The 12,996-nt window shown below is 40.8% G+C and overlaps 1 protein-coding gene across 16 annotated transcripts in view; it reads left to right on the top strand.

Annotated features, from left to right (window-relative positions):
• APBB2 (amyloid beta precursor protein binding family B member 2) overlaps positions 1-12,996 on the top strand; it is a 300,231-nt gene that overhangs the window by 218,729 nt on the left and 68,506 nt on the right. For all 16 annotated transcript variants that reach the window (XM_074992657.1, XM_074992658.1, XM_074992666.1 and 13 more), the window contains one exon: positions 11,529-11,675. In XM_074992657.1, the coding sequence (XP_074848758.1) occupies positions 11,529-11,675 (147 nt within the window). The remainder of the gene's footprint in view (positions 1-11,528; positions 11,676-12,996) is intronic.

Genomic DNA, 12,996 nt, shown 5'->3' with positions numbered 1-12,996 from the left:
GGATTCCAACCAGGCCAGAGCATCCATTCTGAAAGTGAAGTTTCAGGCCCTCTCCATGGCCTCATTTTCCTACGACAGTGGCTAGGAATTGTCTGAAACTTCTAGGGCATGTGGCAGCCTGTGCATAAGTACTGCGGTATGCCAGACTCTGACTCACACCTCTTCAGGTTTGAGTGGCTTCAGTGTACCAACCAGCTAGGGGACAGTTTGGTCAGGGCTGTGACTGTACCTCACCCAGTGCTGGACTCCCTCCTATTGTGGACAGTTCTCCACCTGGATTGCTCGGGGGAGTGGGGGTCCTCTTCACCTCCTCACAACCATCCCTGTTACTAGTGACAGATTGTCAGATCTGGGTTGGGAAGCCCATCTAGGGGACTTCAGGATTCAGTGATTCTGAGCTCAGACTTTCTTGGCTCTCTGCATCATTGTCTTGGAGCTTAGGACAGTCTATATGGCCTTTCATGCCCTCTGGGCCCACTATACAGGACACTGTTTCTTAATTATTATGGACAATACAGCAGCAGTATTCTGTATCAGCAAAAAGGGGCTTGCACACTCCTCTCCCTTTTGCTCTGATACATCTGTGTCATACACCTGCAGGCATCATACATCCCAGTGGTACAGAACAAGCTAGTGGACCACTTCAGCAGATCCTTCTGTGGCCACAACTGGTTGCTGTGCCTTGACATTGCAAGTGCAGTTTTCCAAAGATGGGTTCTTCCCCAGATAGACCTATTTACCATGCGACACAACAGGAAGTGCCAGGAATTCAGCTCCTTCCTTGTGCTCCCACATGGATGTGTTTCTCCTACATCAGTGGTAATGTCTCCTCTATGTTTTTTCACCCATTCCACTCATCCACAAGGTACTTCTCAAGATCTGGAGGGGCCAAGTTCATGTCCAGTCTGTTTTCATACCTCTTGTAGTATGGGCCTGCCAACAGTGGTACACCTCCCTGCTGGACATGCCGTGGTGACCCTTATTCCACTTTCATTTTTCCTGGACCCTCTAATGCAAGACTGCAATCATCTGCAGAAGCCAGACCTTGATTCATTGAAACATGTGGTATGGAAGTGCCTTGGCAGAACCCATTGGCATTCTTGTGCTCTAGCCAACTTAGACAAGTCCTCCTAGGCAGCAGGAAACTCTCCACCAGAGCCACCTACCTCACCAAGTGCAAGAGATTTTCAGTCTGGTAAGCACAGCATGACCTACCCCCCATGCAGGCCCTGGTACCTTTTATTTTAGACTGCCTCTTCCACCTTAAACAACAAGGTCTTGAGTTTTTCCATTAAGGTCCCCTTAGCTGCCATATCAGCCTTCCACCTCAGAACTGTCACCCTTAAATCTGCCACTGAGTGTCCAGGGAGACTGAAGTGTTCACCCACAGGCTTCTGTACATTACCATTGTACATAGTGGTAATGTACGTTGTACGGTAATGTACAGAAGCCTGTGGGTGAACACTTCAGTCTCCCTGGACACTCAGTAACAGATTTAAAAGTAGCAGTCCTACAACAAAAATATTTCAAAAATCAAATGGAGAGAGAAATCTCTGAGCTGAAATTCATTTGCAAATTTGACTCCATCAACCAAGGATTAAACAGAGACTGGGAGTGGCTTGCAGCTTACAAAGGCAGTTTCTCTGCTCTGGGTGGTAATGTCTGCCCATTACTCTGACAAAGGCTCACATCCCCCTGTCTGATCTGACTTGTTTTTCCCTCTTTTGATAAGTACTGTTGATACTGGGCCATTTCCACCTGACTGAACAGATCTTGTCAGCTCTGGCTGGGACCCCACTCTTTAAATACCCCTCTGAAACCATCTCCCACTCATGCATCTGATGAAGAGGGTCTTTGCCCACAAAAGCTTATGCTGCAAAATATCTGTTAGTCTATAAGGTGCCACAAGACTTCTTGTTGTTCTTGAAGCTACAGACTAACGTGGCTACCTCTCTGATACTTGACTTCATCCATGCCATTCCTGGCTCAAATCCCCATTCAGGAGAACTGCAGAGCACCGCTGATTAGGTCTTCTGTTCACACCTTCGCTGCACACTACAGTCACCTTTCAGACTAGGGATGATGCAGCATGTGGTCGGACAGTGCTTGAATCAGTATGGTACTCTGACTCTGCTTCCTGAAGGTGGGCTTGTGAGTTGCCTGACTGGTATGTACATAAACAAGTACTCCAAGAAGGAAAAATGGTTACTCATCTTCTCTAAACTGTTATTCTTCAAGATGTTTCCATTTCGGTACCCACTCTCCTTCCCCTCTGTTGGAGTAGCTATTAAGAAGGAACTGAGGAGCGGATGGTTCAGCAGAGCTCTATATTGCGCACCCAGACTGACCTTACAGGTAACTACTATGCAAAAAATCCTCCGGTTACCATGCATGTGCGTGCGTGTGCGCGCACGCACATGCACACACACACACGCTAACTGGAATGCACATAAAGAACATCTTAAAGAACAACAATTATATGAAGAGGAGTAGCTGGGTTTTTTTCTTCTTTTTAGAGCAAAATGTTAGGAATGGCAGAGATGTGAAGCTTATGAAAGTAGCTTGGAATGGAGACATTTAACTGATTAGTATTAATAAGCAGGACTATTTTGATGCTATTGCAAAGTCAGAGTCCTAGAAGTGCTGCTGTCTGTGGTTTTCAGAAAGATTAATTGTTGCTTACATATTAATTCTAGAAAAAAATACATAAACGGAACAACAAAGCCCATTGAGTCCATAACTAAAATGTGTTCTCTCTCTCTCTCCTTTAGCAAGAGGAGAGAGCCAGGTGACAGTGCTGCTGTATTGGTGTGCTGCATAATTAAGCAGTTGTGCTTTCGGCTAATTCAGCTAAGCCTGGTTTGAGAATTAGGTAACGCCTGTTTCAAAACATTATGACAGCTCATTGTTGATGGGATTTTTAAATAGTATTTATACATTAAATAAAAAAATTAAGTTAAAGCACTGTTAGCTCCATTGGAAATTCCAGATGGAAATTTTCATCTGGTTCTTTTTGGTTTTAAATAGCCAGCCTCAGGTTTTGAAACAGTTAATCTACTGGACTTCTTGTTCTTCCAATCATTTGTCCTCCAACTGAAATCAACAGAGGTCAGGAAGAATTAACAGAGAAGTTGAAGTATGTTGATGGTGTCTGTTAGTTATTTCTACTTGGTATAGGGCCAGGCAGGAACCTGTGCACCGTATGTAGTTAGGATCTCATTGTACTGTACAACCTTTGATGATCATTTACCGATGAGAGTACACCCTTGGCTTCCAGGGATCTACTTAATGAGTAAATGTTTATTGTAATGAGTAAGGGTTGTAAAATTAAACATGAATTCTCCTGTTTCCTCTGCAGCCCATGCCTAGATCTCTTACCATAGGATGGGTCCCAATACTCTTGACTTATATAGAGAGTGTATGTATATAAATAAATATTTTCTGCTGTTGTAGTACAGTATATACTGTATTAATGATAAACCATCTAAGGTGTCTGTTACTAGTTGGCAGATTCTAGGACCCTGAAAAGGGGATGCAGATTTCCCGAGTCATCTCCCCACTACTTGAACCATACATGAAGATGCAGTATGATCAAAGGTATATTTAGTGAGATCCAACTAGGATATCTGAGACTGATTTTTCCTCGGGAAGAGAGGCAATGGTGTGATAAGGTAAAGCTCCTAAAAGACAAACTCTAAACATAGTCAAGCCAGGGGAGAAAGTTGAGGCTACAATTTGTTGCTATTCAAGATACTAGGAAATCTAAACCTTATGAAGGGGATACATTTGGATATTACACAATGTGTAAATCCTCTGTTCATAATGCAATCTGTTGCTAGTATGTTTTCGTGTCTTATAGCCAAGGATTCCTGTGCTATGCATTTTTAACATGAATAAAGGCTCTCCAGTATACGAGGAACAACTACAGAATAGAACTCAGCAGGGGAACAAATTCTAGATGAGGATGCATCTTTGGATATCACTGTAACACACCTGGGAGTGTGCTGCCCACTCTAGAAGACACACTAGTGCGTGGTTCAAGATAGTGTGATAAAAACAAGCAGTTTGTTAAAGCATTGCTTGCAACTCAGACTAGCCATCTGAGCTTGGACCTACCTTTTGGAGGACAAATGCTAGACAAAAGAAGCCAAACTATAGCACTAGATACTTATCTGTAAAAGATGATGAATTGGGAAAATAGCACATTCAAGTGGGTGGTTTCATTCAAAATTGTATTTTGATTCGAAAGATCTATAATGCTACAAAGTCATTTTATAATTCTTAATGGCTGGGTCTACACTGCATGGCTTTCTGAGCAGATCCATGCTCATGAGCAGCCTTCAGGCATAAAGGTCTGGTGACAGAGGGGCTTTTTGCCAGCAGGGGCACACCCACATGGCCTCTTTACTGCTGGCACCCCCCACTTCTGAGACCAAGGTCTCATGCGGCTATGCTAATGAGCTGTGGGACCATGCTAATAAGTGACCATTTGCAATTTCGAGGCTGCTCATTAGCCTGGGTCTGTCTGGAAAGCCATGCTGTGTAGACCCAGCCATCGAGTTCTTACTAGCTGTGTGTGTGTCAGCATGCTTATTTTCAACTTCTGGCTTTGAAAATTATTGAGTCTGTTCTGGTTGGGCTGTAGATCTGAAGAAGTAGGTCTGTCCCACAAAAGCTCATCACATAATAAATTATTTTGTTAGTCTTTAAAGTGCTACATGACTGCTTTTTTATTTTACTTTAGAAGGGAGTTACAATCAACTCTGGCATGGAAGAGAAAGATCCAATGGTTGGAAGGTGTAGTCAGAAAAATTACAACTGAAAATAAGACATTTTTCAATGTGAGGGTAAATAGCCATTTAACAGCTGACTGAGGGATGTGGTAAATTTTCCACCATAGAAGTTGTACCAATTAACTATACTAATATAATTAATGCAATACAGTATCCTTCCTCTGTGTGTGTGTTGTTCTTGTAGTAGAAGGTTAGTAAGAAATGTAAAGTATATTTATATTGCTGTAACTGTATCCTCATTAAGGTTTGTACAAGCATATATATTTAGGAGGGGAAGTAATCAGCTCTCTAACCAAAATAATTATGCCAGTACAGAATCTAGTGTAAAACTTTCCTTAGAATCTTAAATCAACATTGGGTGTATTTTTACAGTCTTCTAGGTGAATGCTGCTACTAATTAATTGTCTCACTAATCAAAATTTTTTGAGGAACTGAGTCAAAGACTTTCTAAAAGTACAAGTCATTTGTCAGCTAATTTTCCTTCATTCTGTATTTTTTAAAATCCTCAAAAGATTCTAATGTATTGGAAAAGCTCGATATTCCCTTCCAGAAGCCCTGTTGATTTGTCCCTATTATACTGTATAGTTTCAACCATGTTGCTTGGTACAGAAGATTTTTTTTTGGCAGATACAGACTAACATGGCTACCTGTCTGATACTTGTCTACAAACATAGTGATACTTTATTTTAACTCCAACCCAAATAAAGAAATTAGTTGTTGAATTCATCTGTATAATTAGTTTATTTAATTTAGATGAACTCAGTTATTCAGATGGAAGGTTTGAATATTGGCGGAGATGGTATTTATATATTTTAGGGCCAGAATAGACATTCTAATTCGTTATCTAATCTGACCTCCTCCTTAACACAAGACAAAGACCCTCACTCAATAATTTCTGCATCATGTATTTATGCTGGGGTTGCTATTAGTGGAAGACGAGAGAGAGGTGTGTATGTACCTGCTCACTGTTATTCTGTCTGCCTACAGAGAATCATAGTGAATGAGATTGTTGGGGGAAAAACAAGTAGAAAATGAAACAATTACAGAATTAATATAAGTCCAGAGAGAATACTAAGGGTCACTAGGAAAACAGTGGAAAACTATTAACTGGGGATTCCTTCCTACTTACCTGGCTCCAGCTAGGTTGACAGATTGATTTTTTTTGTAGGCTGGAGCCTAAATTAAAAGGGACACTACACGGTTGCAATGTCCCCTCTAGAGAAAAAGTAGGGGAATGGGTAGCAGCAGCTGGAGAGGCTCTGACAGACATAGACTGAGAGAATGGAGCAGTGCAATCTTTTCCCCAGCCCGGAAGAAGAGGGCCTGAGCTGACTGAACTTAACCAAATTTGTAAGGAAAGGTTAAGATAGAACACAAGCATATATAGCCTTTTGGTTTTTTTTCTCCTCTTTTACTACTTGTTTTATACTGTTGAGTGAATAACAAATATGTTTGTTTTTATAAAAGTGTTTTGAGTCAGTTTATTCAGTCGCTGGATAAAGGCTCCTAGAGAGGAGTTTTCTTGCAGGTACCAATACTGTGGAATGGGCTCTGCAACCCAAAAGTCACGTCCCAGAGTGGCTGAACTGTGAGGTTGCACCATTGAGGGGGGGGGAGGCCCAACATGTTACCTGAGAGGTACACTCCAGAGAGATAACAGAAGGGCTCTAAAACACAGCTTTCCCTCTTAGCTGTAGTACTGGAATTGAATGAGTGAAGCAAATGAGAGAGTTTAGTGCAAGGCCAGGCGAAATCCAACCCGTGGGCCGGATCTGGCCGGCGGATGCAGCGAGGAGCCCTGCCTGCTTGCCTCTCTCCTCCCCGCTCCCCCGCATGCCGCTCAGAAAAGCAGCTGCAAAGTCCTTCTTTGTCTCTGAGCAGTTCTGGGCCTTTGAGGACCGGAGAGAAGGTTCATCTGCTGCCCCTGTCCCCAACACAATCCCATTGGCTGGCTTCCGGCAATAGGAGCTTCCTGTTTCAAACACAGGCCGTGCGTGAAGCACCCCTCCCCCTCTCCCCAGGCTCGTGGCTATTCATTCTCAGAGCACCTGGGCCTTGCCAGGGCTGGGCAGATAGGGAGCTTGCCTAAGAAACTTGCTAGACTGCTGGCTGGGAGCTGCCCAGGTAAGTTTCCTGGCCAGCGCCTGCCTCTGGAACCCCAGACCCTCCCTTCTCCAACCCTGGTCCCTCCTAATCCTGTCCCCTTGCCCCACATATTAACCCTCTGCCCCCATCCCCCCTGCACTGTGTCGCACCTAACTCAAACTCTCTGCCCTTCCTACTGCACCCATAAACCTGCCCAGACCCTGCACCCCAATTTCCTTCCCCAAGTCACAACCCCCTCCTGCCCTAGGTCACAGACCAAGCCCTTGTACCCATCTCCTGCCCCAAGTCACAGCTGCCTCCTGCATCCAAACTCCTTCCCAGATCCCACACACGTACCCTGCACCACAATCCCTTACCCCAAGCTCCCTTCTGTACCCAACCTCCATCCCAGACCCCACATCCCTTACATTAATATCATGGAAATAGGCAGCTGCTGACCACAGTTCAAATTCTTATCATGACCTCCCTGTCAGTCATTATTGCCCTCCACTGGTTTAATGTGTTTAACAAAAGAAATGCAAATATCTAGATAAACATAATTGTAACTAGAGAACAACAAGAAGTCTTGTGGCACCTTTATAGACTAACAGGTATTTTGGAACATAAGCTCTCATGGGCAAAGACCACTTCATCAGATGCATGAGTGGGGGGGGGGGGTTTCAGAGGAGTATTTAAAGAGTGGGGTCCCAGTAAAAGGACTCAGTAAAAGAGGGACCACCCCTCTTTAAATACTCCTCTGACCCCCCCCCCCACCTCCAACTCATGCATCTGATGAAATGGGTCTTTACCCACAAAACCTTATGCTCCAAAATATCTGTTAGTCTATAAGGTGCCACAGGACTTCTTGTTGTTCTTGTAGATACAGACTAACACGGCTGCCTCTCTGATACTTGTAAATAAGAGAGGTTCTCCTGTCTACCTGATATTGTTACCTGTGGTTTGCATCCTATCCTCCTTCTGACTTTGCCTTTTTAAATCATACTCTGCTCAATGCTGGCATTGTGCCTTTTTTTTCTGAGTTTGGAAAGTAAAAAATACATTGCGGATGCTACCACAATAAAATATCTCCAGATAGAGTAGAAACTGTGTTTCAGTGGCTTACAAAGATCAAGACCTAACAGCCCCAGTAGATGTTCCAGAACATTCCAGAAAGAGCTGTGAATATCTCCTTGGCCAAAATATCTGCAACATGACAGCAGAGATTTGTAAACTTTATTAAATGTCCTCAACTGGATTTTTTGGCTTCTTCAGAGACAGCTTTGGGATGAAAAATACTTCAAGCTATAGTTGCCTCCTAATTCCAGCATTTTTCCTCTAGGCTTTGTGAGCTCCCAGCAGTGTCAGTTCAGTATACATGTTCTGTATGAGGAAAAAAATAAACATGACCCTTAATTTCCCTTTTTCAAGGTGCAATTTCTATCCAACATAAAATTGTGATGAATTTTGCATTTTCAGGGGTTTTTTTTTTTACCCACACACACAGAGGAGTTTAACACAATTTGCATAGTGCTTTAATAAATCATAGATTATACATTGTTAATGACTTTTCAGAGTAATTTAACTAGGCTATAAAGGGTAGGCCCATCACCTCAGGGAAACCTGTGATTGATAGATCACCATTGCTCTGTTCACCGTAAATATTTTACCAGTCATTGATGGGTAAGTGCACATTCTAGCTCTGAGGAAAGAAATCTGCAAGCGAAATGTTTCCATTTATCTACAAAAGCTGTTTTTATTTACTAAATGTGAATGCAATGATTTAAAATCTGTGGTAATATGTGTTCAGACTCTCAAAGATGTATTGGATTCAAAATGTTTCTAATGTTTCGAAAAATAATAACTTGGTGTTTACCCAAAAGCAATAATAGTGTTTCTTTCTGCTAAATTATTTTTTTCCATTTTTATGAATATGCAATTTATATTTTTAAAAGTGCTGTTGAATAGTAAGATCTAACTGTTACAAATCTGTATGTTTCATAATCTGATGGTCATTTTTAGCATTTTGTGAGGAACATCCTTTACATACAAAATTTTACAAGTTAGCATTGCTGAGAGCTTTTTTTGTAAGCATTCACAGTTTATATAAGATCTACTTTGATATCTTGTTGATGCTATTAATAAAAGACTAGAAAATAGATTATAGCTAACCATCCTACATGGACTAGCATTTTTTGTCCTTCTGTTCTCCCAGTTTCTGTGATTCTATAACATATAGAAATACACACAGACACACAAACACTGAAAATGTTCAGGTATACAGTCAAAGAAGTGAACAGATAACTAGTCATATAGGCATACACAAATAATTAGGGTGAAATTCAGGCTTTATTGAAATCAGTAGGAGTTTTGCCATTGACTTCAGTGGAGCCAGGATTTCACCTTTTTCACCAGGCAGTGAAGTCTTGCACAGCAGACTACTCAAAAGAACAGTGCTTGCTGTAATTTGGACTGCAGGCATGTACTTTCTTCACAAGGAGCTGTACTTGTTCTGTGACACTCATTTTCCTTTTTTTGGTAATAGGCTCACGTGGGTGCTGAAATACACAAGAACTCTTCACCCCAAAACCACCCATTATGCTTCTCTACCCAATAAAGAGTAAAATACTAGCAAGGTTAATTCACTAGCTGGTACTCTGTTCTTGCCTTCCATTAGCTTTCTGAAGTAGACATATATACTTGAGTAACTGATCTCTGTGGCTTCGATTCAGATTTTGAAAACCCATCTGTTCAATATATTGCAAAACAGAAGTTAGCAGAGTAAGTATAGGCCCGATTCTGCAGCTTGCTCCACCTGAGCTGCGTCTTACATCTTCACAGAGCTGCCCTGCAGTCAATGCAGTATGACCTCCGTAGTCTGCAGAGTAATTTATGAGGTTGGTGCTAGTATTCCTAAATATTTGTTTCACTAGTAACAGAGAGGGAGCCGTGCTAGTCTATGTACTATCAAAACAAAAAAGCAGTCAAGTAGCACTTTAGAGACCAACAAGATAATTTATTAGGTGAGCTCATCTAATAAATTATTTTGTTAGTCTTTAAAGTGCTACTTGACTGCTTTTTTGTTTTGATTTGTTTCACAAGTTCCTGGTAACAGTGAAATCTGTTTATCACTGGGGGGCAGCACTAAACAATGTATGTTGGCCTAAAGACTGTATATTTAAAACGCTAATGCATATTCCATCATTTGGTTTCGTGAAACAATAGAAAGTTTATTCAGCACACATTTGCAAAACAAAAAAATGCAAGCATTCCCAAAGACAAAAGTTGAAAAGAAGCCAATACAGGTAATGTATAGGACTCTACACGGTTTGTACTCTGAAGTTAATCTTTGGTCAAGTTTTGGTTTGGAGATATACCTGGTGAAAGATATTAATTCTAAGTCTTCCTACTGTACTCTTAGGCAAATGTTGTGATTGGCACGTGGGGAATGTATAGGTAGGAGAGGTTGGGATTTATATGTCTCATTAAATTGTCAAAAACCTCATAATAAATTTTACTGAACCATAATGTAATGCAATTTATGCTGAATGCTTCAAAAAGGAGGTGTTCTGTAATATGGGCACTCTCAATAAAGTTGTAAGGTGGCTCATGGAAGTTCAGCATGTTTCTTTGTAGGAAGTAACGACATTATTATAGATTTGCTGTTGGCAATTACGGCTGAACTTGAGAACAAGATCCCCTTGATGCTCTCTGGTTGACATCTTGAAGTCATTGGAAAAACTCCAGTTAACTTCAGTAGGGTCAGGACTTCATTCTCTGTAAAGTCTCAGCAAAATATGATTGTTTTTCTGTATTTAAAAGTGTTTTTACAAATCTACTATAGTGCCAGGAACAAAGATATTCCCATGCAATTCATCCATTATTATTTTGTTTGCAAAATGTACAGTACATTGAGTGATGTAGCCTTGCAACATTCTGCCAGTTGAGAGCTCTGGTTGGATAAACATCCTTCCGCTTTATAATATTGTAATTTTTTTTAAGAAGGTCACTGTTAAAAGCCTGTTTCTTTGTGCAGTATTTTATTTCTGAGTTAATGCTTTTGATATACCATTGTCTGTTACCTTACTTAAACTTATGATAAAACTGATTGTGTTAATCCTTAATTAAGTTTTGTGGTTTAACACTTGAGAGTGAAATGTGTCCTGTAGATTTCACAACAGGCCTGAACTGAAAGCTGTTTTGAAATTAAGGCTGAAGACACTAGTTATGACCTCCACCCTTTATCCACATCTGTGCTGTCTGTTGTTCTAGTACAAGGGCATATTGCTGGCTACCTCATGCATTCCTTCCACGTTCGTCATTTTCTCCCTGACGACTGTTTTTTTTAAAGCATTTTGCCATGTTCTGCCACCATCAGGTATAAGTAGTAGAATTTTCCTGATGTGGCATTCATCTTATCTTGTTCCTTTTAATATTTTCATGTTAGATTCATTAAAACAAAGTTTCAGAATATATCTGCTATGAGTGTCATCTTATGGCAATACAGGGATCTGCTTCTGTTCTGGTCAAGGGGACGGGGAGTTGACATTGACTTCACTAGGAATCTGCCCATTAGATTTCTTTGGTCTTATATATGTAATTTTTCAGCTTTGTATGGAGTTATGATTTACATACACCTTTGTTCTTTTTTAGTGCTTTGCTGTACGCTCTTTGGGCTGGGTAGAAATGGCAGAAGAAGATCTTGCTCCTGGAAAAAGCAGTGTTGCTGTGAACAACTGCATCAGACAGCTGTCTTATTCTAAAAATGATATCAGAGACACAGTTGGCATATGGGGAGAGGTAAGAGTGTAATGTGAACTTTCCTTACATTAGACTTTTTCCCTTTGAATACATTCTGCCTGCACCGTAAGATACAGGTTGAACCTCTCTTGTCCAACACCCTCGGGACTTGATCAGTGCTGGACAAGATGATTTTCCAGATGACGGGAGATCAGTATTTTCTATAACATTACCAACACTTCCACTGCTTCCTGGGCTCTTAGAATACATGTAAGGGTAAATTACAGCTGAATAACAGCATGAAACACTGAGAGCCAGGACTTGTGGCTGTAAGCAAACTTTATAGAAGCACAGGAAAATTGGGTACACTCATGATAAGTAGTCGTCTGGCTAACTAAAATCATACCAGATTTCAGAGTTTGCCAGACAAGCAAGTTTTGGTTTAAAGAGGTTCAACCTGCATCTTTAAAAATAACCACAAATGCAGAATCAAGTTAGTTCTAAACCCATGTGAAATGCCAGTTTTAAATGTAAAAAAAATAAAGACTGTAATTATCTATCCATTATTTAATGGAAAAAGAATTAACGAACCAGAGCCAAATTGAGACTACTGTATCAGTAGCTGGTACTGCCAAATATGAGAAGAAAATATGAGCATGAACTTGATTTTTAGTTTCTGGGTGGTTAGGAGAGCAGGTGTCGGAAAGGCCACAATCCAGATGTTGTATTTCCATTTTATATGTTATATTCTTCAAGACAAATCCAATAATACAATCATTAAATGACTGAAAATATACTACACGCTCTTGTAATAAAGCATTTCCTGGAAATTGAAGATGTGTCAAATACAAGTGTGATGTGCAAGACGATAGATTTTACTCTACTATTCATTTATATTCTCACGATCTTAGGCTTAGATCCAAAGTCATTGAAATGAGTGGGAATCCTCATTTTAACTAAGGAAAGCTTTCTGTCAGTGCCTGTTCCATTTTCCCACTCTGCCAGTGGGTGAGGACATTTAAGGAAGTTCAAGCTGGTGTATTTTTTGTTCCAAGAGGCTGTGAGAAGGTTTAAATAAATGAATGATGATCCACTTTAACACATGCTTTTGTAAACCTTCTTATCAAGTTGTTCTTGTTCTACTGCTCTCTTCTTGCCCCTTAGTGAATGAGTTACACTATCTTAGATTTCCTGTGCTCCTTGGAACAAGTACAGAATTGATATGTAAAGAACATGAAAATTATACATTGGTAATCGGGTACAAGTCTGAGGGTAGCCATGTGGTCTAGTGGATAGAATGCTGGCCTGGGACTTAGGATATTTGCATCTGCCTCTGTTCTTTGGGGTGATATTGGATAAGTCACTTCACCTCTCTGTACCT

The sequence above is a fragment of the Carettochelys insculpta genome, chromosome 4 (assembly GCF_033958435.1).
Source record: "Carettochelys insculpta isolate YL-2023 chromosome 4, ASM3395843v1, whole genome shotgun sequence".
In the NCBI taxonomy this organism is placed as follows: domain Eukaryota; kingdom Metazoa; phylum Chordata; order Testudines; family Carettochelyidae; genus Carettochelys; species Carettochelys insculpta.
Note: the sequence above shows the minus strand (reverse complement) of the source record. Positions and strands in the feature narration are given on the sequence as shown.